The sequence below is a fragment of the Fundulus heteroclitus genome, chromosome 10, assembly GCF_011125445.2.
Source record: "Fundulus heteroclitus isolate FHET01 chromosome 10, MU-UCD_Fhet_4.1, whole genome shotgun sequence".
NCBI lineage: Eukaryota > Metazoa > Chordata > Actinopteri > Cyprinodontiformes > Fundulidae > Fundulus > Fundulus heteroclitus.
In genome coordinates, this window is record NC_046370.1 from 19,935,228 (window position 1) to 19,957,737 (window position 22,510).

General features: G+C 38.3%; 2 protein-coding genes across 8 annotated transcripts in view; both read left to right on the forward strand.

The window, feature by feature from the left end:
- LOC110366528 (gastrula zinc finger protein XlCGF57.1-like) overlaps nt 1-22,510 on the forward strand; it is a 103,751-nt gene that overhangs the window by 28,711 nt on the left and 52,530 nt on the right. The window contains exons 1-3 of one of the 6 annotated variants that reach the window (XM_036142248.1): nt 19,430-19,682; nt 19,837-19,993; nt 20,101-20,305. The exons of 1 other annotated variant lie outside the window; for it this stretch is intronic. In XM_036142248.1, the coding sequence (XP_035998141.1) occupies nt 20,194-20,305 (112 nt within the window). In that variant the 5' untranslated portion in view covers nt 19,430-19,682; nt 19,837-19,993; nt 20,101-20,193. Of the gene's footprint in view, nt 1-19,428; nt 19,994-20,100; nt 20,306-22,510 lie in introns of those variants that run through there. 4 more of the 6 variants (XM_036142249.1, XM_036142247.1, XM_036142261.1 and 1 more) reach the window with 4 other exon arrangements.
- Nucleotides 5,417-22,510, forward strand: part of LOC118556027 (gastrula zinc finger protein XlCGF57.1-like) — a 28,420-nt gene continuing 11,326 nt past the window's right edge. Inside the window, exons 1-3 of one of the 2 annotated variants that reach the window (XM_021308112.2) lie at nt 5,429-6,051; nt 6,154-6,383; nt 7,836-9,578. In XM_021308112.2, coding sequence (XP_021163787.2) covers nt 6,269-6,383; nt 7,836-9,502 — 1,782 coding nt within the window. In that variant the 5' untranslated portion in view covers nt 5,429-6,051; nt 6,154-6,268 and the 3' untranslated portion in view covers nt 9,503-9,578. Of the gene's footprint in view, nt 6,052-6,153; nt 6,384-7,835; nt 9,579-22,510 lie in introns of those variants that run through there. The other variant, XM_036142267.1, reaches the window with a different exon arrangement.

A 22,510-nucleotide genomic window follows, 5' to 3' on the forward strand; every position in this document is an offset into this window, starting at 1 on the left:
AAGTTTATGACATGGTATTTATCATGGTATTGACCTATGATTGTCTAAATGTTGACCAGATGCTAGAGGTCATTTTGAGACAATGAACCCCTTATGTTTACCACATTACCGGCTTTAACTGTCTAATGACCTGAGACCTACAACCACCTTTATGATGAATAGATCTGTGAGCTTTGCAGCCATATCAAGATAATTAATAGATTCCTTATGTTTAGCACAATGCAGGCTTTTTTAACCATCTAATGACTTATGACTGCCTAAATGATGACCAGATGTGTGAGCCTAGCAGCCATGTCAAGATAATTAATGGCATCCTTATGTTTAGCACAAAACTAGCCTTTAGCCATCTAACAAATCCGCACAATGCGACCTCCATAATGATGACCAGATGCTAACAGGCGTGTTGAGACCACCTCCTAATTATGCTACCTCCTAACCTTGTGGGTGGAGTTTCAGGCTTAAATAGGGTTGAAAAAATTGTGTTAAGTAAAACATTCTTTTTCCAAAAAATGAAGACTCACCACAAATTGGAGAAGCAGTTACTAGATCATCTGCGATAGTTATAGATGATGAACTAGGCTCAGCCGTCTTCGATAACACGGATGTATTGTGCGAGATCGCTATTATCCAACAACGGAGAAATGGAAAATGTTGAGGATGTTTTCAATGAGAAAAACAGCAGCTTCAAGAACCTCAAACAATCAACCAATACTTTCAAGCGGGACATCTATGACAGACCCCAATCTCCATTTTCCAGGATTCGATCTATGCAACTGACACCCCCCTGAAATCCGCATTTTATCTATGGTGGGTGCAGATGGCTTCACCCGAAGTGAAACATAAAGAGTGGTCTTTAAAATCTTACGGGATGTTTGGTGAATGGGGTTACCTATTTAAGTATGATTCAGGTGAGCTCTAGCTTTACTTCATCAGATACGTTCAACTTGACGTATACTGATTGGGCAATTCTGACTTACAAGTCCCCCCACATCAACAAAGGTGTTAAAACGTCCCCTTACGCTCAATCTACAGCGTATCTCAGACAAGAGTACTTTCCATGCAATCGGAAAATTGATACCCAAGAGATTCTCTTTGCCGCAATATGGGAAATAAGAGCTACTACAAGTGGGCGATGGTTTCTCAGTGCAGGCAGAGGGGGGAATGAGCATTTTTCATTCCTAGATCTGTTTGTTTTGGAAGCTTTCAAACAGTCAGCGGAATATTCAGAACCACATTGGCCTTATCTTTTCATGCATGGTGTAGGAAAATGGATGAAATAGGGACCTGTATTCCCAACCTCTTTAGAAGCTCACGTTGTTGGGTCAAAATTCTCTGTGTGAAAAAAACACTATCAAATCAGGACCCTCCTCTAGAACCAACCCTCTTCTAAGATCCCAGCCCTCCCCTCTATCCTATAGAGTGAAACAAGTCAGGACAACTAGCCCTCCTTTAAGACTAGGTAGAAGTACTAAAGGTAGAACTTTATTGTCCCAAAGGAAATTTGTAATGGGTATAGACTGGCTGCTACATAATCCAAATTATGGCTGTCACACTACATTTACACATAAAAACACTACTATAAAAATTCCATTGTAAGAAAAATAAATACATAAAAGAAGCATGTCACATTACATTCATAATTAAAAAATTGTGTATAAAGACCCTTCTATAAAGAATCCGTTATAAGTACAATTAATACATAAAAGAAGCATGTCAGTTTAATTTAAAATTTTGGATACCATTGCCTACTTCCACAATTTCACTGTTTGATGCTGTTTATTGCTTTAATGGAAAGCAGAACAAATGAGTTCTTATAGTGGCTCAGTCTACAGGCAGGGACTAAGATGTCGACCTAAAGGAAGAAACCGATACTGAATAAATATATGAGTGGTGTCTGAGATGATTTTCTGGGCCTTTCTGGTTATTGTTTCATTGAAGATATGGTGTGAAGTGAGGGGTGCTGCTTGACTCTCATCAACTTCATAGCTCTTTGAGTAAGGCAAGTAAGTTTGGCCTTCATTTGGACAGACAGGTTACCAAACCAGGCAGAAATGCCGTACATAATGATGCTCTCTATTATAGCATGGTAAAAGAGCAGCATGACTCGCCCAGTGAACACTGGAGATAGGCACCAGCAACCCCTGCGACCCCATGAGGGATTAAGCGGGCCAGAAAATGGATGGATGGATGGATAGATGACTTTATGTACTGGTAAAGGTTGGGGTTAGGCCATAGAAAGGCTTGCAAATTAATGGAAGTCTATGGAAGTCATGGCACGGTCCTTACGTTGTATCTTAAACAAGGACCAGTATACATATGTGTGTGTGTGTGTGTGTTTGATTTTACCCTATAAGAAAAGAATATCTGCAGACCACACCAATTCTTTATAGATCAACTGCGTCGCACATAGATATGACTGTTTTTGGGTGTACTTTATATATTCTACAGCAGCCAGTTTCTGTCTTTGCTGCTGTACTAATATCATTATTCATTATAATATCTTCAAAGTACAATAAAGATAATTAAATACATAATACATTTGAACCAAGTCAAGACCGACATGTAGTTTTGAAAAGATTTGTGTGAGTAGCACTTTTCTCCACTCACAAAGGGGATAGTCAACAAAAAAAATCATCTTTTGTGTATATTTTATGTATTTGGTGATTTTAATCTCATTAAATACAGGAACAAATATAATATGCTGTGTATTGTATTATGTTTCTATAAAGAATTACCAGAAAGCTCCTTAATCTATGTGCTGCCATGCATAAATAACTGAATAAGAACCCTATTACATAGATAGATCATTAAATAATTGATTTTCAATTTTACAGCCTAAGTTTCTTTTTCTTTATAGTCCAAATCAGAGACAGGTAGAGAGTATGTCAGCGGACAGTCATTGACTTGAATTTCTCATATATGCAAAACATATCTAACTTAAGTGCATCAATTTCCTTTTATAGAACATTACTAAAAGCTTTTTGTGATTAAATACAATATAAATGTATAAGAATTTACCAAAGTCACCAAAATCTGATAGAAATTTTCTATTGAATTATTTTGTTTTTCATACAACCCAGAAATGTTGCTATTGATTGATCTATACAAGACTGGTGCTCTATAAACACAACTGTATAGTTTATATTTTTCTAAAATAAATACATTTACACAAATAATTGACAGAATCATTATGCTTCTATCAAAACAAGGCTTCACAAAAAGGCCTACACCCTCTATTTTTGATTCTGCATGTCACAGAACCCCCTATGAGGCCAGACTTGTCACAAAAACATTTGTTCAGCCTGTCACATCTCTTCTGGAGATAATTTACAAGAAAGCTGCCATAAATGGCCATCACTGCCTACAACTCTTGGATTGCCAATAAGACTAAGTGCATATTTGTTGATGTTTGCTGTGGTCTCTGCTGCTGTCTTTAATTGCTCTACTATTCATGTTTGTAGATGTAATAATGTCATTAGCCTGTATTTTCCGACATCTCTATTCCATAGAAAGTACACCAGGTCTAGCCAGTTTGTGTTTGTCTGTATTGCTTTACTGTCCTTTCTTTCACAAGCCATGCAATGTTTGGCTGGTAGCCCCTCAACCTGCAGCTGCACCAAGTGACAACCTCCTTAAAAAAAAGGTCAGTATCAATAAGGCTTCATGTCCAGACATGGTGTCGGGTCAGACGCTAAAATCATGTGCAGAGCAACTTGCAGGGGTCTTTCTAGACATCTTTAACTTCTCCTTGCTCTCTCCTTGCCTGAAGTCATCAATCATTGTGCAATGACTAACATTCTGTTACTCTGACTCCCATCATCATGAAGTGCTTTGAGAGGGTTCTCCTGTAACATTGAGGACGCCATCCCTGCTGGCCTGGACAGCCTTCAGTTTACACAGAGCCTTCAGCGTCCACAGAGGATGCTGTCTCTTTAGCACTGCACTCAGCTCTGACTCATCTGCAGCATCCCAACACCTATGTAAGGATGCTCTTCATGGACTTCAGCTCAGCATTCAACACTGTGCTCCCTGACATGCTGGCTCTGATTCACATCTCCTCCGACCTCTCCTGGACTGCGAACACCAGTTTGTGGTCTGTTACATGTTACATTTACACTCCTGGCAATGCCTTTTTGCACTGGTAATGTCTGATTGTGCAGTTCTGTAAATGAAGGCTTAAAATTATTGCACAGTATTTTCTGCAGGCATGAGTGTATCATTCAGCAAGGGGTGAAAGATTAATTCATGCAACAAGACGGTAATCCGTGTTGTTCACAAGGGACTGATATCGGACTCGGATACAAATCTTATCAGACCTTAATGAGTATATGCACCCTATATGCTTCTAAGGAAGTGTGTTCATAGAATACAGATTCTTGATTCTGAGCATGGTTTTTTCTTTCTTTCCATTGTCACCTGTGTGCTTGCTCGGGGTAGGAGACTGCAACAAGATAAAGATTAAACATAAAATGATTCCTAGATGACTTTTACTAATTTTACAATGTGTAAGAATATATTTGGGCAGTGTGCTGAAATGTTTTTTGTGAACACTGGAACATTCCTTGTAGAGGACAGAGGCTACAGATCATTTTAAGGCTCTTATTGTCAAGATTTAAAGGAAGTTGGATGTGCAGACCTTTTGACACTTGATGATCTGTCGGCCACAGAGGAGCTGGCAGCAGTTTGAGGAAACTGACTCAGGCTTTGTGAATTTAAACGTATGCCTTTGTGTGATCATGCACAGACTTTGTGCTCCCTTCTGTGTCAAATTTAGTTCCATCTGTTTTATGGACAACTTATTTTTCCATAAGCCATGCTGGAGGTGGGATGACTGCAAAAGGTTTCAAACATTTTATGAAAGTGAAATGCACGTGAATACCTGTTGAATTAATGCTTTTCAGGTTTATCTTCAAGGTTATTGCCATGTCTCTAATGTGTGCCTTATGGGGTGCTGAATGTAAAAATGCAACAAATTTTTTTTTTTACTGTCAATTTCTTCACCTTTAGTGCATTTTGTCACATTTAGTGTGAAATGTTAAAAATGCCAACTATAGACTATGAAGGAATGCACTGTTCCAGAGGATGATATTCTTATCTTAAGTTGTGAATTTTCTGTGTTCTGCCTTGTTATGTAAATTAGCTTGCCTCATTTATATTAAAGTCTGTCTAACAGAGACACAACACTCTTTTCTGTTTGCTTCCGAGTTTTAAAAATTGTATTTTGACTTATTTTAGTTTGTTTATGTTTATCAAACGAACCGTATTTTTACTATAAAGAGACTTGGGATTTCAGCTTTCTAAAAGCAGTCGATGAAGTCCTCTGCTGTTCCCATTCAGATATCTGGAGCACCTCTGGCTCCGAAGCAGCAGGGGGCGCTGTAGGGGGAATAAGACATTTGTATTTTGATGTTATTTATCGTCTTTATAGAAACTTTAGAAATCTTGCGATGGTTCGGGCGTTTTTAAGTACGGCAGATGTCTGCTGTTTGGCAGATAGCTTCATTTTTAATTCTTTATAACCTTAGTGAAGGCTTTTGAGGCGGAAACGCTTATTCCTATGTATCACTTCCGCTTCTTGTGGAGCTCCTCTCGATCCGTGTTTGCAGCCAAATGCCTCGCGAAAAAAGGTCTTGTACGTTTTTTTAACATCACAATTGTCTTTGCTTTTCGTTGTAGTCTTGCACATTCTAATGAAATCCGTCCTCTGTATTTACCCATCCGTTGCTCAGCCAGTCTGTAGGATTCAAACCGGGGAACTTGCAGCCTCCACTGGACGCAACGCCTCACTTTAAACTCCTGCTTGCGTAAAACAGATCTGTGGTTGAGCTCTCAGACTTAGGTCGACAGTCTGCCTGCGGATGTCACTTTTATAAGTCTATTTTGAACCCCTGATTATCTTTAGACCTTTTGTTGCACACAAAGTAATTAGTAATCTGTACTATTAGCTTCCGTGGAAATTAAATCTGTTAAACAGCAGATGTTTCCTCCTTTTCAAAAGAGGACCGAGAGACTGGGGACAGTTCCAGAGAGGACACAGAGCTGCTGACCAAGGTACCAGACTCTCTGCTCTGCAGCATCACTTCAGCTCTGCTACTGTTTACATTTCCTGTTAATACTCTATCCGATCAGATGTTGATTTATGTCTGATTTCAGTTTCAGCACACAGCAAAACAAGATACAGGTTATATGACCTGTAACCCTGATATACTAGAACACGTGAAGGTTGCAAACACAGATTGTTAAGAGAAGAATCCCAAGTGTGCAGAGGATGTCTGAGATGATGAAGGTTGAAGCAGAGGACCATGGAGAACCCAGTTTGGTGTCCTCCAGACCTGCAGCATCCTCATCAGAACTGGAGCAGAAACAAGACAACAAAGATCTCAGTAAGTGACACACATTAGTTTCTGTGGAATCAATAAAATAAACTTGGGCTCTGGGTTAGTAAAGATCTGTTGTAGTGGAGGAAGTATCAAAGTGGTAAATAAATGTATAAATATCCCAGCAATCATTGCAGCAGACCCAAAGTATGCTCTGGACAGGTCAGCAGTTCATCAAAGCAAGGATGTAACCATCCTCTCTGAAGTGAGGGGGGACTTATTGTTTCAGTATTGAGTGATTTATCATCCTCTCGCACCTCTCCAGTGGCTAAGGAACCACATAATCACCAACAGCAACAGTGCTGCATCGGGCGGCCTACTTTTTTATTATTATTAACAAAATCTAAAGTTTTAGCTTCCAACTTGAAGATGTTTGCTTAAAAAACATTCCTGTAAACAAATAATTACTTATCACACAATATGGAATGGGAGAGACAAGGTAACAGGGCTGTAACCTTCATAGTTTAATTTATTGCCATGAACATAGAAAGTGACCCAACGCTAAACAAATCCACATTTTAGTCAACTGTAACAGATGTGCTAATTTAATCAAGATCATGAAAAATAGCATGACGTGTCCCTGCTTCCTTTAAGAATGCAAATAATGCGTCAATTACACCCATGCATCAAAGGTCTGCATATATAATCCAACAGCAGAAATAGCTTCTAACCACTCCTGTTTCAAAACAATCACAAAGCTTCAATCTATTTATGTTTAAAAGCAGGAAGCTAGAACAATAAACAGACCAGAGAGAATTGAACAACAGCCAAGCATAAAAAAAACTAATTGACAGAAGCTGAAACTGAGCACCGACATGTCAGACCGTTGGTTAGAGGCCAGTGACTAGAACAGCAGAATAAGAAATAGCTTCTTTACCACAACCTGTTGGTTTGTACTGACTCTAGCCTTGTTTTCTGCTTGTTTCAATGACCTGAAAGCAGATACTTATGCCATGCAGATTATTTTTCTTTCTTTCTTTCTTTCTTTCTTTTCTTTCTTTTTTTTTTTTTTTTTTTTACCATATTCTTGCCAAATAGTGTGTTGTAAGCTGTTCAGCTATATATTTTATCAAGAGTTGCTTATATTTAACATTTCAAACTAAGTTAATACCTTATAAGCACAAACCGGTCAGTTTTGTCTCTTGCTCGCCCTTAATACATAATAAACACTTATGAATGAGTCAGTGTTTACAGATTAATTAATAACAAATCTATAAACTATTTATTAGCCATCTACAAGGGGAGCCTTATTGTAAAGTTGTACCACACTTTTTCTTTTTTAAATAAATAAAGTTTAATATAAATAAGATTCTCATTTAAAATCTCAAATTCTGAATATTTATTGTTTCAGGTATTCTTTCATGTTTTAAGCAAACAGTATAAAACCTTTTTATATATCTAAATTATTTAACCATTAAATTTTTTTGCAAGAAGTCATTAATGTCTCAGTGTCTCCAGTCCCTCAGGTTTTGGTGAAAACAGAAGAGGATCCTTGTGATTGGAGCCCCATTTTGGACCAGCAGGACCCAGAACCACTCCACATAAAGAAGGAAAAGGAGGAACAGTGGATCAGTCTGGAGGAAGAACAGCTTTTTGTGAAGCTAGAGGATGCGGAAAAAACTCAGTTATCACAGCTTCATCACCTCAAAACAGAAGACAACAAAGAGACTGAAGGTCAAATCAGCAGCTCAACTGAACAGAAGGAAACAGAACCTGACGGAGAGGACTGTGGAGGACCAGAACCTGACAGGAAGCCATATTCAGTATGTTTTTCTCATCAAACAGAAATGATTGTCCAAAAAGGAGGTAAAACATCTAAACTGTATTCTAAAGTTACATCTCAGATTGGAGTAAAAGCTGAAGAGCATCCATTTGGTTGCAGTTTTTGTGACAAAAGGTTTAAGCGTGAGGATTCCGTCAAATCACACATGAAGGTTCACACTGGAAATGTGAAATATAGCTGTGATCTTTGTGGTAAAGCATTTCGAGTAAAAAGTTCCCTTCAGACACACATGAGACTCCACACTGGAGAGAAACCATTTGCCTGTGACGTTTGTTGTAAAAGGTTTTATGCAAAGACAAAACTTAAACTTCACATGAGGCTTCATTCCCTAGAAACCCCTTTTTCCTGCGATATTTGTGGCACAGGATTTAAGACAAAGGAAAGGCTTAAGAATCATATGGAGAGGCACAACGGAGAGAAACCATTTGTTTGTGGTATTTGTAGTAAAAGCTTTGTACGAAAAGAGAATCTAAAAACTCATTTGCGTGTTCACAATGGAGAAAAACCATTCATTTGTTCCCTTTGTAGTAAAGGATTTTCCCGACTACAAAGTCTAAATGGTCACATGCATGTTCATGCAAGAGTAAAACCATTTATTTGTAGTGCTTGCAGTCAAGGATTTTCTCGAAAAGGGGATCTAAACCGTCACATGTACAATCACACGGGCGAAAAGCCGTTTATTTGCAATGTTTGCAGTAAAGGATTTTCACGAAAGGGGGAACTGAAGAGTCACATGCGTGTTCACACAGGAGAGAAACCTTTTATTTGTAGTGTTTGTAGTAAAGGATTTTCAAGAAAAGGGGAACTGAAGCGTCACCTTTATGTTCACACAGGTGATAAACCCTTTATTTGCATTGTTTGCAGTAAAGGATTTTCACACAAAGAGGGTCTAAAGACTCACATGTCTGTTCACACAGGCGAGAAACCGTTTATTTGTAGTATTTGCTGTAAAGGATTTTCAGGAAAGCAGGGTTTAAATCGTCACATGCGCGTTCACACGGGCGAGAAACCGTTTACCTGTCGTCTTTGTCATAAAGGATTTACCCACTCTGGAGTTCTGAAAAGACACATGGCTCTTCACACCAAACAATTTAGCTGTAGTGAGTGTGGAAAATGTTTTGTGAAGGCAATGCAGTTGGAACGACACATGATACTTCACTCTGAAGAGCGGCCATTTGGCTGCGATGTCTGTAAAAACAGATTTGAGCATAAGTGTCATCTTGATCGTCACATGAAAATCCATTCAGGAGAGAAACCACCTGTGTGTAGCGTTTCCTGTGAAGCATTTTCACAACATGGAGTTCTGCAGAAACATATAAATGGTGATGAGGAATGCAGCTAATGATTGATATTAGACCAGAGTTGAGCAATATGACAAAAAAAAATCATGCCAGGTTTTTTGGCTGTACGATTACGATTTTATGTTAATTTGCTTCATAAATTTTCACAATTTTGCCAGTTGTTTCAAGAAGAACAGAAATTTATGAAATATGATCCCAGTCTTGAGCTATGAACCTCTGAATTAAGAGCTTAACATCCGCAATAAAGTTCTTGGTATTATTATACCACAGTTGTAGTAGTCATAATATTTTCCATCCATTACACTCTCAGCAACATGCTCATATTGTCTTTTGTATGAAACCTAATCTGTCCGGAATAAACTGCAACCTGAAAACAGGTCACCCAGCAATCAGACTGTATTTTTGTTTATGATTGTAGCAGAAATGTTGGCATTGCACAGCCACACCGCAGCAAAGTTACTTTTTTCTTCAATTTGACCCTGTGGATAAATGTTTTGTTTTGAAAGATCATTGTTTTTAAAATGTTTTTTTTTATTTATTTCAAGTGCCTTGAAATAAAAATGTTTGTATGGATTGGCACAATATAAATTAATATGAATTAAATTGATATGTTCAGAATGGTTGAGCACATGGAAAATAATAACATAAATAGTTAAAGGGAAAAAGTATCTAGTGAACCACTGATTATGCAAGTTCTCCTACTTAGAAAGATGAGAGCGGTCTGTTATTTTCATCATAGGTACACGTCAACTATGAAAGATAAAATGAGAAAAGAAATCCAGGAAATCACATTGTAGGATTTTTAAAGAATTTATTTGTAAATTATGGTGGAAAATAAATATGTGGTTCCCTGCAAACAAGGCAGATGTCTGGCCTTCATAGACAAACTCAATCATGGCCAAGACCAATGAGTTGTCGGAGGACACCAGGGAGAAAGTTGTAGACCTGCACCAGGCTGGAAAGAGTGCATCTACAATAGGCCAACAGGTTGGTGTGAATAAATAAATCAACTGTGAAAGCAATTGTGAGAAAATGGAAGTGATACAAAACCACTGACAATCTCTCACAATCTGGGGCCCCACACACACATCCTGTGGGGTCAAAATGATCATAAGAATGAAGAGCAAAAGTCCCAGAACTACACAGAGAGACCTGATGAATGACCTCCAAAATTCAAGTTTCATGCGTGTTAAAAGCTACGTTACTCAAGAATAATGAGCGGGGATAAAAACAAGAAGGGGAGAGTCCCATCTCGGAGCTCAGAAAGGCGACACGAGAATAAAGCGCGTGGAACACGCTTAGGACAAGAAGATGAGAAAATGGGTGACGAGGCCTCACCTTCTACACTCAGACAGGTGGTCAGGGAGGTAGTGGGGAAGGGTATGCTAAAATCAGAAATTAAGGAATTAACAAACCTGGAGGAGGACATGAAAGACCAACTGGGCAAGCTCGGAAGCGAAATAAACCTTTTTTTTTGTTCAGTGTTTTCTGTTTATGTTACTGGGGTTATTTGAAATTTGAAAAGTCAGAGAGGTAATAAAAAGCCTAGTTGTAAATCCTTTGTTAGACAAAATTATTTGTGCAACTGCTGGTTGTAGTATTATGAGAATTATTTATTATATATCACCTTTATTGCGTAGTAAGTACTAGCTTGCCTGCTCACTGTATTCTCATTTTCTGTAAGATAATAAGGTATTATTTGCACAACATTTGCTCACAGTTTATTTTATGTTTAAATTGTGTTTGAAGACTGCTCCCCAGTGAAGATGGCAGAAGCCTCATTGTCTTGTGTGGCTTGAACTGTGCTTTGCAACCATAATGTTGCCCTGCTGTTTCAGACAGCACACTACTCTGCTCTAAGCCTGACAGCTGTTCCACCTGATCTGAGTGATACCTAAATGGAGCAGAGCTGGCACAAACCAAGGATCATGGTAAGTGTGAATATACCTTAGTTGTCAATATGCTGTGTCTCTGACATCTTTTGTGTTGTGTGAAACCAGGCAGTGTACCTGACATGGTATTTATTTCCAGCCGGCCAGAGCAGCATACAGTTGCTGATGGAGTAAGGTAATGTTTGTTGTTGTTAATACTTCTGCTATCTATCTATCTATATATATATATATATATATATATATATATATATATATATATATATATATATGATATACGATATACTTTATTGATCTCACCACAGTGGAGAAATTCACTTGCCACATCGGCTCAATAATCAAAAGAAGGTGCTTAAAGGAGGAAGAGGTGCATGAGGTATATACAGTGTGTCCACATATATACTGTGGATTGAGAGGAAAAAAAATGTCTCTATATAAAAGTATATATATAAAAGTTTGCTTTTTACATTAAAGAAGTGACAATAGTGTTGATCAAGTTTGTTGGTTGATTTTTGTTGGTTTTGGTCAAAACTGGCACCGCCATGTTGTCTCTGAAGTTCCACCTGAGCACCCATGGCTGGTCAGCTTGGAGGAGCACATGGATTTTTATTGTAGGGTATCTGTGGTAAGGTTCACAGGGGGAGTGCTGAGGACGCTCTTCAAATCCATTCAATAGTAGAAGGGTGGATGTAAATTAAAGTATTATGTTAATTTATTCACAACCTTAACATAGTTGGTAGGTGTGATATTTTTATTCTTGGCCTAATCCTGCTTCGCTGCTAAAGGCCCATTTTTACCCCGGTTTAAGATTTGACAATAAAATAAGGAATCATTGATCAGAGGTAGAACGGTTCAAATACATATTTAATTCATAGAAATTAAATATGGAGACAGAGTTACATACCATTACAAGATGTTGTTCTCACCGGTGGATAAGTCTATCTGTCTGAAGTAAGTTTTACCAAGACATTCCTTTTATTAACTTTAAACTCCTCCTGCATGGCTCAGAGGTAGGATGACTGACCCCCTCTCCTGCTGACCACCCCCTCAGGGCAATAAAACTCCATGTTTATCTTACGCTGGAGCAGGAAAGGACAGACCCCCCTCTGCTTTCCTCAGTAACCCCAACTAAGATATATTTTTAATTCTCAACAACCCCTCTGTTTTGATCCCTCAAGGATCAAACCAATAACTAGGCTAAACTAAGTCTATGTCTTGAAACCCTTAAACAAAATGTAAATAGTAAGATGTAATATTGTAACCCACTGTCCCCTCTGTTGGCGACTTATGAAATCAAATGAAGTTCAAATGTTCCCCTTAAATGTAAAATAACTCAAGTATAAGCTAAAAAGCTACTAAACCTATCTGAATCTCTAACCTACTAGAATTAAGAAAAGTAAGCACCTTTATCCGAGAGGTGCAAGGCTAAGATAAATGTGCAACTACCAGAAACTATTATATGATCTAAATATGACTTTAAGAGTCCTAACCTAGATTAACAAAATGCTTCTTAGAAATAAAGATAACCCATGAAAGCACTACACTCAGATCAAACCACAGAATAAAAAACAGATTTTCATGCAATGCAAAACCAAGATTCTAACAATACTAATATTGAACACCTTATGAATATGGAACTTATAAGACATATGCAGTGGTTACAAAACTCTCATTTTCTTTTTTTCTTTTTTACACAATGCATTCAATTGTTGTCATGATGTCTTGCATCTCGAAGATGTCTTCTTCTCGCCTTTAAAGAAGATGGTGTAAAGAGTCAGTGTTCCAACCGCGGTCTCCACAGAACTGTATGTTAATCTTTATTAAAAATAAAAAACGAAAACAAAATAAAATTCCAGCTGCCCCTCCGTGGGTGGCTCTGCGAGATAAGTTGTTCCGGTGATGTCTCCCTGGAACTCTCTGGTGACTGGTACACACGGCTCCTGGAGTCTGATGGGCCCCTGACCTCTGGCCCACCACATCTGCTTGTCGATAACCTTAGCGTGCACTCCGAAGTCGGGGGTGACTGAACTCCCCCTCCCATTCCTGAACTCTCCTAATGTAATGTCTCCAATACAACCTGAAACTTACACGACAATCGTTTAAATATCAAATGTCGTGTGCTACCTGTAATTCCGGAGGTTGACTTCTGGTCCCGAAAAGCTCCTTTCAGTCATATGGAATCATATCCTGTAATGAAATTAACTGAACACTCCCACAAGAAAACACTTCACAGCTTTTTCACCCCATTTCCAATTTACGTCTGTGCACAGAACTATAGTCAATTGTGTTTAGAATTCTCCCCATTAATCTGAACCAACCTTCTTGTTGTTTCCCCTCCAGCCTATGAGAAACCTATTTTAGAAATGTAATAGTTAATGAGACATTTTATTGCAATTCCTCTTTCCTGACGCTGGGCCTCTGATTGTCCTGCAAGAGAATGCCTGCACAAAAACTTTATACCTCCGGTGGGAATCGCCATGTCTGTGGAATCCAAAATTAGTTAATTTAATTTGAAATCAAAGTACATTTTCCTGTAAGAATGTCAGAATGTTCTCTGGATTAAAGATTAAAGATTACCATTCAGCAGTCACTCCACACAAAACCTTTCAGCAGTCACCACACCTCACTTCTGTACCATTTACTCAGATGTCTATGCTGTAAAAAAGTTCCTATTTTTAATCTGAGAGGAAAAGCAAACCCTCATTTTGTTTTATCCAGTTGTTACAAATCCTGATCCAGTTTACTGCAACAGATATACGTGGCTTTGAATCCTTAACAAACTTACCTGACAAACCAATGATTTTAAAGTAAACTAAATATGCATTAAGTTACCCTCTGTTTATCTCTGTTTTATCCAGTTTTTTGTAGTTTATGTAGTTTTTCTGTTTAATTTAACATTCACTTTATTGTCCTGCCTAAACTGTTTAAGCCTTTTTCCAAGAACCCCCTCATATAATCTATCTGTAGCAGATTCGTGGTGTCTGACACTCCGCTAATTAAATGTAATTTACAGTTCTGTTTTGGGAGTCACTTAACAAACATTCCGGAGAGCCATGGGTAAGGTCTTTTGTGGGGGGTTTCTTTTTGTTTAAACAACCGTTATCTGATTTACAACGCAGTTACATACCTCCGTGGTGTCCTGCACAAGAATCCTTCCCTTAAATTACTTGTGCCAAGGGTTGATATAAAGTTTAAGATCTGTATAGCTTTACAATATAGTGTTATCATATAAATGTTTATGTCATATCCCTCTGCTTGGAACAAAATTAATTTTGTTACAAAACATTAACAAAGAATAGTATTAGTCACCACAGGGAATCAATTAACTGCAAATAATTATCTGAATTGAAGTATGAAAAACACTGCCCTATATCCCGGATTCAGATCAAAACATAATGCAATTTCATAATCCCACAGTTCTACAAGAAGTCCATCAAAAGTTGTATAAGATCAGTGTACCCATTGAAATAATGATTATTCTAATGTGCTCACAGCAAGTTGATGGTATGAGAATGCTGAACGTTCCAAGGTACTTACATACTGATAAAATATTGGGTTTTACCTGAATAAAACACCTAGTAACGGCAAAGTCTGGTGGAAATCTGATAAGTTTTAGCATGCAACAGTTATATTGTACAATAGAAAAATCTCAATACTTATGAGTTATCAAGAAATAGCCTAACAGATCCGTTTAACCTAAAAAGTGTATCTCTGCAATGAATAGGAAACAAGACGTCTCACCCAAATCACCCCTTTGCCTGCTAGTGAGAGGCCCCCTGCGTCATAGAAGCTGATAAGAACTTCCAGTCTGTAAATTTATGGCATGCAGCTGTGAGCTTGCAGCATCACAGAACCCTAAATGTGAAAAATATCCCCACCCCAGTGGATTTTCTGCTAATAATTGTGATGGTAAAATACACCTTCTGCTGTCAATTATGAGCAATATGGTCCTGGACATAATAGAATTAAAACTCATGTTTAAAAGGAACATATCAGTTATATAATAAAAAAATTTAAGAGACAGTAGTATAGTTTTCAAAACCGCAAACCTGTAGAGTTCGTATCTGCCCAATCGGCTGCCTTAAGAAGTTATTACCTGCAGCAATCCATTTGCCTCGAAGCTCAAAAAAAAAAGTTGGAGACACAGAAAAAATATTAGAAATCACTTTCCATTAAATTTGGTCAGAAGTATAGTGGTAGAAAGTCTGAATTACCTTAACAAAAAGTCTGTTATCAGTCTGTGGTCCTTGAGATGGACTGGACTGACATGTACAGCAGATCAGACAGAAAGGAGATTGGAGTTTAGACTTCGCACTCACAGCTTCCATGTATGGAACTCCACATTTCGTCCCCCACGTGTTGCAGTGATTCGCTGTCGATGCACCTCAGTGACAAAGTTCTGGTCCACGACTCAGAAACTGGATGAGACATTCAACTCCAGTGTATGCAGACAGTCATTTTCCCTTGACAGCTTAGGATCTGTGCTGTTCATAGGCGTTGGCCATTGTTCCAGGGTGAGGAAACATTGTTCATGGGAGCGTTATCCCCTAGATGGGGCACTGACCTTCTTGAAGGTGAGGTGGTATTAGGACTTCTTGCCAGGATTTAGTGATGTGAAACAGTCCTTGGCCCAGTGTCCAGCGTAAGCAACTGTCCCAGATGTGATGGGTGCCCCACGACACACATATCGGCTGTAAATGCTCAGTTTCATTCTTCCAACCCCAAATCGGCACTGATCTGCATCTCATGTCAGCCGTGTCCATACTCCAGAACGAACAGACCTGTAACAAAATTAAGATAGAAAAAGAAAAACAGGGGGGAGGGAGCTCCCCCACCTTAAATTAAAATAGAGACAGTTCTCAATGGAATAAGCTGCTTACTGTCACTCCTTCCTATATTGTTTTCCAATAACTGTAATTTTACCAACTTTTAGTAATTAACAAACTCAAGCATTGTGTATCACCCTTCCTTTGAGTCACAGGCAAATGGTGTATCAAATATTGTCTGAGCGAGCGTATCAAGATTGAAATTCATCAGCTGAGATATTGAAGAGGGCACGTTGTTTTTGTTGTTGTAACACTATTACTCTAAATAATTCCCCTAAATTGGACTGATTTATTTAGGATCCACACCTGTGTGTTAGATCCAGCCTACTGATTTTTTTTTTTTTTTCAGAAGATATCAAGAGTCCCAGTCAAACTCAGGAACCTTCTGCTAAAGTGTATAAAGAAAATGCTGTGTAACTCCATCTATCAAGGAAAAAAAAATATAAAAAACACCAAAGGTACATTTTAAAACAGCTCTAAAATCAGTTATGCGCCTGTGTTCAGTAAATTGTTAAGTCAAATACTGCCGGCCACGAACAATCACCAGCAACTGATGTTGAAAAGTTCATTCACCAGAATTTGCACATTACCAAATGAACAAAAAAAAAAAAGATTCCTCGGGCTCTAAATTACTGTGTAACAAGGGCATCTGCATTTTGTGGGACCATGAAAATGTGATTACATATAATGAATAATTTGGGGACCGTCCTGTGATGATCCCGTAATATTGTCTATTTCTACTAGGTTTTGGCGCTCTGCAATATCAGTATCTATAATAAAACAATGCAAACCAATAACATTAGTCATAAATTCCTCAATTTTAGCTGGTTCATTTAAGGATCACTTCAAAACTGACTCATGACTAAATGCAGTGTTAACAAAATCGATCAAATCAACCGCAATATCAGTTTGCACACACTATTAAGGTACAGTTTAACCTTAACTTCTAACTCTGTGTAGTTCTGCTTACTTGTGTTTTTTCCCAGGCCCGCAAGCGAGCAAAAGTTTATAGGGTGGCTATTTTCCTGCTCCCTATTAATCAGCTAGATTTAAGTCTGATGAATTATATTTATTTATTTATCTATTATAACTAGGGCTATCAAACAATGAAAACCATTTAATCACTATTTAATCGCAAATTATATTTCATGTCTGAAAGTATATATATTCATTAGGCATTTTAAAACGCTATTTTGCAATAGATAATGCTAGTTAAAATTACACTCTAACAGAAGGCATTTTCCCTTTTTTGTGTTTTCCCAATTTATAATGCCTCAAACAGATGTTCAATGTTCAGCCAAATTTTCAACAACTTTTCCAAACTTCTAACCACTTTCTAACTTTTAGGCTACAGTTCAAAATAAAAAGTTTTCTCCAAAACTCACCAAGACGCAGCAGTTCATGCTCTCCAATGCAACTCACACATACAGCTTGCAGCCAATACCTCAAACGTTTTACTGCATTGAAAGTTCTTCTGCACTTTAACAAACATTATTAATGCATCAACCCTTTTTCCAATGATTTCCAAATTCCCCTTTAGTTTTTATTTTCACCCATATTTTTACTTATCACTTTTACTTAACAAAATTAAACTGCACCCCAGTCACTGCTCTAATCTTCAGGCCCATGCACGCGGAGAAATTCACACCCTCATGAAGACACACACACACATACACACACACACCCCCACTCTCCGCTGAGTTGCAGGGTTCAACCAATCTCTCCTTCTCTCAAAACCATGGATCCCATATTACCGAGACATTCAAAACATCAGACAAGACATAACAAATATAACATTTAAGACAGACAGCCTGGCGCGCGCAGAGGGTCTTCTCCTTTTAATACCCTTCCACTCGACGAAACGTTTCCTTATGTTAAAATCTCCTCGTCTAATCGTCGTGTTCTCGAAAAACCCCGTTTTTCGAAAACTAGAAAACAAACTTCTATTGCTTTCCTGGGATCCCTTTTTTTTAATCTTTCTATAACAGCTCACTCTTAAGGTCTTGCTGCTCTTAGCCTCAACTTAAAGATGTTACGTATCTCGGCCGTCCTATTCCCTGCTACTTTTTGAGTGTCCCTAGTTCTCAAGAGGCAGCGCACACCTCAGCCCTAAAATTACCAGTTTGTCAGTCTGGTTGTCGTTTGGCCAATCCTAGAACATATCCCTTTTTTTTTGTCTATGTTTTTATCTTTTTTATTTCGTTTTATTTTATTTTTCGCCTCACCATTTCAAGGCTTCTTGGCATTTAGGTTAATATCCAATTCTAAGTTTTTCTGACGTAAACAAACACATAAATCCCATTCAGTCATTTCTCGGTTTCAACATAAATTCCATTCAAACCTAGTTATACCGTTCAGCCTCTGATATTTTGAGAAGAAAGCTTCTCATTTACAGCAACACTTGATTTAGCCTACATCTAATCTTTAGCCAATAGGAGAATCAAAATCTCCTTACTTTTTTTTCGGGTCGACCCTGTTTTGCTGTAAGTGATTACTTCTTCGTGCCCAAATTCAAAATGTTCCTCCATCTTAATGTCAAAATCCGGGTCACGGCTAACCAAATTGTGATATTTTTATTCTTGGCCTAATCCTGCTTCGCTGCTAAAGGCCCATTTTTACCCCGGTTTAAGATTTGACAATAAAATAAGGAATCATTGATCAGAGGTAGAACGGTTCAAATACATATTTAATTCATAGAAATTAAATATGGAGACAGAGTTACATACCATTACAAGATGTTGTTCTCACCGGTGGATAAGTCTATCTGTCTGAAGTAAGTTTTACCAAGACATTCCTTTTATTAACTTTAAACTCCTCCTGCATGGCTCAGAGGTAGGATGACTGACCCCCTCTCCTGCTGACCACCCCCTCAGGGCAATAAAACTCCATGTTTATCTTACGCTGGAGCAGGAAAGGACAGACCCCCCTCTGCTTTCCTCAGTAACCCCAACTAAGATATATTTTTAATTCTCAACATAGGCTACATCACAAACAACATCTTAAGTGCAAGTGCATTTTTTTCCCAGCTTCAGATATTAGGAGCGCAGTCTGGCTCCGAAGCAGCAGGGGGCGCTGTATGAGTAAGAACACTAATTGTATGTATTGTTATTTATTGTCATTACTGAAACTTTTAAAATCTTGCAATGGTTTAGGTATTTTTTTAAGCACAGCAGGGCTCTGCTGCTTTCCATTTAAGTTAAAATTAATGTTTTAAACCCCTCTTGAAGGCGTTTCTGCTCCAAAATCCATGTACTTCCTGTGTATCACTTCCGCTTCTCCGAGAGCTCCTTTAACTGTGTAGTTTGCTGCAGCCAGAAGCCTTTCGAAAAATGTCTTGAAAGTTTTTCGACGTCATATTTGTCTTTAATTGTCATTGCAACTCTGTTCATGCCAGTGAAATCCTTTTCTCCATTCAACCCATCCCTTGCTCAGGCAGTCTGGGATGCAAACCAGGGAACTTGCAGCCTCCTTTGAAGCAGCAGTTCACTCTTGTTTTATTCAAACAGGTCAGTCTCAGACTTAACTCGATAGTCCTTTGTCCTTTTTGCGACACAGACATTAATTCGCATTCATTAGTAATCTGTACTGTTAGCCTCCGTGAAGCTAAAGCTGCTAATAGCAGAGAGTAAATCAGAGTTACCGACGTGAAAGCTCTAAAAGTTCATGGTTTAGAGCTACGAAACGAGTCCAGACTCCGAGTTGATCAGACTGCGGGGAAGACTCCATCCTCTGTGGACTCCTCCTCTGACCTTGTTGTCCAGCTGAGGACCGAGAGACTGGGGACAGTTCCAGAGAGGACACAGAGCTGCTGACCAAGGTACCAGACTCTCTGCTCTGCAGCATCACTTTAGCTCTGCTGCTGTTTACATTTTCTGGTCATCTTGATTTGATCAGATGTTGATTTGTGTCTGATTCCGGTTTTAGGACACAGCAAAAACAGACGACACAGGTTATATGACTGAAACCTTGATCTACAGGAACATGTGAAGGTTGCAAACAAAGATCGTGAAATCTAGGATGTCTGAAATGAAGGTTGAAGCAGAGGAGCCTGGAGGACTCAGTTTGGTGTCCTCCAGACCTGCAGCATCCTCATCAGAACTGGAGCAGAAGCAAGACAACAAAGATCTCAGTAAGTGACGCACATTAGTTTGTGTAGAATCAATTAAATTCTGGTTGTTGGTTACTAAAGATCTACTGTAGTGGGGGAAGTATATGTTTAAATATCTGAGCAGTTATCGCAGTAAAGCCAAAGTGAGCTCTGGACAGGTCAGCAGTCCGTCATAAGTCTGCATACACAATCCAAGCATCGAAAACAGTCATGAAATTTCAATCCGGATATTCAGGTTGAAAGCAGGAAGCTAGAGGATTAAACTAGCCACAATGAAATGAACTACAGCCAAAAATAAATAACATAATTGACAGTAGCTGAGACCAAGCACCCACTTGTCAAACCAATGATCAGAGGCCAGTGACAAGGGAAAGTTTCTTCATCACATTTACATTTTTATTTTTATTTGTTTTTTTTAGTGAATCTAGCCTTGTTGTCTGGTTTTTCCTCCCTTAATGAGCTCAGATGTTTTTGCTTGGTTGTAACGATCTGAAAGCAGATCTTAATGCCATGTTGATTATTTATCTGTTATATCTTTACAGTAAATATGAAAGCTTTCACTGCAGCAGAGCTAGAGTAAAGCCTAAACTGGTCACTAATCTACAGGACCTCTCACATAATCCAGAAGGAGAAATTATTTCTAACAGGTCCAAGTCCAAAACAAAAAGGTTCATTCTGACTATTCAGTTTAAAACAGCAGGTAAGATTGTGAAGAAGACCAGAGAAAAATAAATAACAGAACACAGATTTTATGTAGTCTTAAAGGGAGGTTTGGTTTATGATGGAGTATCATATTGCTGCATGTAGGCAGGCCAACACTTGCATAACGGAGTTTACCTACAAATTAACAGTGGTTCTTGAAATTAAATATTTAAAAATAGCCTACTGATGAAAAAGATATTTATTCTTTAAACCACAAATTTCAACATGGATCTTTAGTTTACTTAGATAGTATTTAGTTTAATGAAAGGCCACTTTATTTTTGCTTATTAATTTTGTGCTACCTTTTCATTTAGAGAACTGAAAGGTATGTAAAAGCTACAGACCCCGGTTGGCTTTTAGATGCTTCTGCACCTGTCTGGTTCTTTTACCCCAGGGATGCATTCACACATTGAATACTTCGTTTTTAGGAAATGACTCTGGAAACTGAAGTTTTAAATTAAACCAGCCAGAGAAATGTTCCAAATCAGAGGTTCTATTGACCGGTATTTACATAGAAAAAAGGATAAGACAGAGCAAGCCAAGAATGCTGCTCAGATGAGTCTTTATTAGAAGCTTAGCTCCTCCTCCACACTCTTCCCATTGTCGTCAGAAGAAAACCCTTCACCACTCGGCTATAATGTGTCCAAGTGTACATGCTGCCCTGAGATAACTGACCGTTCCGGTATCAGTCCCATTATCCATATGCCACATCTGTGACATACATGATGCCTGTGAATTATCTGTATGACGGTCGCATATCTGCTATTTTCCCATTAACTGCTTTCAATAGCTTCAACTATCTGTAACTTCATCTAATGTCTAAAAGGTACATTATAAAGAGATTTATAAATGCATCATTCCTTCAACCATGTGAATACTGTAGTTTTTAGAAATTTTGAATATGTTCAGCTGTAAAGCAGGGATGTAGAAAATAGTTGAATATGGCAATAAACTTAAGTCTTGTCTGAATTAGTAAACAATGTCGTGGCAACATTTCCCAAATTCACTGAGCGATCAAAGCTCAAAACTTACTTTTGTTCTCTTACAACCATTCTTACATTACCAGCCACTCTCTACCAGGGAGGGAGCGGCAATGTGCACTTCATGTGACGTCAAGGCATGGCCGCTGATTGTGCTAATGGATCGGCAAACGCATGCACATATGTGCCAATACCGATACAAGAAAAAAATGCAAATGCCGGCCAAAAATATCGGCTGGCCGATGTATCGGTTGACTTCTAATGTTTTTACTTGATAGAAGGGAATCTGGTCAGATAAAAGTGCTGATTTCTATTGTAGGACTCCTGTACATGACAAAGCTTTTATTAATGAGATTTAACCTGTGTTACATTGACATGTATCATTGTGCACAACATAAATCAATAAAATGAAGACAATACTCATAAATCATGACATATCTTCTTACAAAACTTCTAGAGCTACCAATTTACTCCTCTGCCCTGTTGCTATGGTGGTAGATGTTGAGAAAAACAGCACTGCAGAATGTTACATTCCTAATTATTA